At 39.7% G+C, this 2739-nt stretch overlaps 1 protein-coding gene across 1 annotated transcript; it reads left to right on the top strand.

The window, feature by feature from the left end:
• Positions 1 to 514: 514 nt before the first annotated feature.
• Positions 515 to 1804, top strand: LOC108484794 (uncharacterized). Its single transcript, XM_017788693.1, has 2 exons — positions 515 to 955; positions 1013 to 1804. Exons 1-2 carry the CDS (start codon positions 515 to 517, stop codon positions 1802 to 1804), a joined length of 1233 nt encoding a protein of 410 aa, XP_017644182.1.
• The last annotated feature ends 935 nt before the right edge of the window (positions 1805 to 2739 follow it).

The raw sequence follows: 2739 nt of genomic DNA, 5'->3' as shown, positions 1-2739 counted from the left end.
AAACTACCATGCTGTTCATTAACACTTTGAAAGCCCCATTCATTACTCATATGATTGGAAATACCACCAAGAGCTTTGTTGATACAGTTATGGCAGGGGAAATGATCGAAAACGCCATAATGGGTGGTAAGATAAAGGGGGAAACTGCTAAAAAATCAGCCCAAGAAGGAAAGATAATGAGTTAAACAATACGAGTAGTTATAACTCGAAAGCGATTACGGTTAGTCAGCCCAAAGCCACTACAGTTGGGCAACAGGGTTCCTAAAAGCAGGGATCTAACACAAGACAAAACTCTAAAAAGGTCTCATTCACACCTATCCCGGTGACATACCGGGAGCTTCATCAAAGTTTATTTAATGCACACGCAATTGCTCCTTTTAATTTGAAACCACTGCAGCCCCCATATCCCAAATGGTACGATGCAAACGCCAAATGTGAATACCATGCAGGGATATCGGGGCATTCAATTGAAAATTGTACTGACTTAAAAAAAACAGTGGAAAGACTTATCAAGATGGGGGTTGTAAAATTTGACGACACCACTAGTATAGAGAACTCGTTGCCAAACCATAGTGATCAAGGGGTAAATGCAATTGGGGAAACTGGTATGAGAAGGATTAAAGAGGACGTGGCCGAGGTAAAAATGCCGATGAAAGTAATCTGGGAAGAAATGATGAAGGAAGAGATAATAATCTCTGAAGAAGGAAATAAAGGAGCGAGGGTCTACTGCGAGTTCCATGCAGAAGAGGGACACGAGATCCAGGAATGTGACAAGTTTAAGGCTTTGGTACAAAGCCTTATGGATAATAAGGAGCTGGAATTTTATGAAGCTGGCTTGGATGAGGGACACGTATGTGCATTGAAAGGTGAACCAAAGAATCAAAGAATCAACAGGCCAAGGATCATTATTTCTCTATCAAGGAATAATGAAGTTGAGAGACAAACAGTACCGAAGGTCATTATTCACAAACCCGCTTCCTTTCCTTATAAGGATAACAAAAAGGTACCCTAGAATTATGACTGCAATGTGACAATAAGAGAAGATATAGCTAGTACTTCTAAGGAGGCTCAAGTTGAAGGTTCTTACACACGTAGTGGGAAGCGTTATGATGCAAAACGAGTTAGAGTTGAGCCCATGAAAATAAAAGCCTTTAACATCGAGAAGGAGAAAGGGGTTGAGGTAGTTGTTAATGAGCTAGTGAAGGAAGAAGAGGCTAGAGAGTTTCTAAAATTCCTGAAACACAGTGAGTACAGCGTGGTTGAACAATTGCGTAAGCAACTAGCTCGCATATCAGTGTTAGCTTTGCTTCTGAGTTTAGAGGTACATCTTGAGACATTATTGAAGGTGCTCAACGAGACTTACGTTACTAATGATATATCTGTCAACAAGTTGGATCGATTGGTTAGTAATATAAGCGCCGAAAACTTCATTTATTTCAATGATGATGAAATCCCACCTGGAGGCATGGGATCAGCTAAAGCTTTGCACATCACCACTCGCTGCAAAGGATATACATTACTGAGTGTGCTTATTGATAACGGGTCAGCCTTAAATGTCCTGCCATTGTCCACATTGAACAGATTGCCCATAGACAGTTCTCACATGAAAACATGCCATAATGTAGTGAGAGCATTCGATGGCATGGAGAGAAATGTCATGGGAAGAATTGATATCCCTTTGATGATCGGGCCAAACATGTATGAGGTAGACTTTCTAGTGATAAACATCAAGCCCTCTTATAATTGCTTATTGGGAAGGCCTTGGATACATTCGGCAGGAGCGGTGCCCTCATCTTTGCACTAGAAATTGAAGCTAGTAACAGACGGACGGCTGGTCACTATAAATACGGAGGAAGACATCATAGCAGCAGTTACTAGTGATGCACCCTATGTAGAGACGAACGAGGAGGCCGTTGAGTGTTCTTTTCACTCCTTAGAATTCATTAATACAATATTTATTTTAGAGGGGAATGAGGTGCCGGTGCTTAAGATATCCAAAACCATAAGAATGGGTTTGCAGATGACAGTAGGGAAAGGAGCCTTGCCAGGAAAAAGATTAGGAAGATATCTCTAATGAGGGATTCAAGTTCCAGAACTAAAGGAGAAGAGAGACCATTTTGGCTTGGGTTTCAGGCCAGATCATAGGCAGAGGAGGAAGGAAATAGAGAAGCATCAAGAAAGAAGAATGGCGCGTTTAAGTGGAAGAGAAGTAGAGTGAGAATCGATGACGTTCCCTCATATATCTCAGACCTTTATATCAGGAGGAATAATTCACCCTAAGAGAGAGTTGCTCGAGAAAGGAAGTTATCACATCAATACTGTACATAATGAAGAGTTTGAACGAAGAAACCTAGAGGGCATTCGCCCTTACGAACTGGGAAGCTCTTTAAGCAATTGGACTGCAGAAGAACTTCCTATAGTTTTTAAATATTTTTCAGAGTAATTTTCAGAACACTCTGGTTGCTCTAGAGTCTAGGAGTAATAAGATTTCATTTGTAAAATAGGCTCATGTTCGGATATTTGTGTTTCAATAAAACATATCTTTTGTTATAAATTTGAGTGAATATTCTCTCATACAGATCAATATTTTTTTGACATTCTTAAAATTCTTTCAAATTTTTTCATTTCATTTATAACACATAAATAAACATTCTTAAAATTCATTCATTCTTTGTACATAATTTCGTACCCCGCAGGTCCCTAGATATCAATGACATGAGCACTAATACTACAGATCCT

This window comes from Gossypium arboreum, chromosome 6 (genome assembly GCF_025698485.1).
Source record: "Gossypium arboreum isolate Shixiya-1 chromosome 6, ASM2569848v2, whole genome shotgun sequence".
NCBI lineage: Eukaryota > Viridiplantae > Streptophyta > Magnoliopsida > Malvales > Malvaceae > Gossypium > Gossypium arboreum.
The sequence above is the reverse complement of the archived record's forward strand: the minus strand, read 5'-3'. Positions and strand labels throughout refer to the sequence as shown.

What these genes read in the sequence shown, in the direction of transcription:
- LOC108484794 (XM_017788693.1), top strand. Translation starts at nt 515, where the DNA reads ATGGGGGTTGTAAAATTTGACGACACCACTAGTATAGAGAACTCGTTG. An exon ending in AGAGACAAACAGTACCGAAG is followed by an intron (nt 956 to 1,012) that starts GTCATTATTCAC and finishes AAGGTACCCTAG; the next exon opens with AATTATGACTGCAATGTGAC.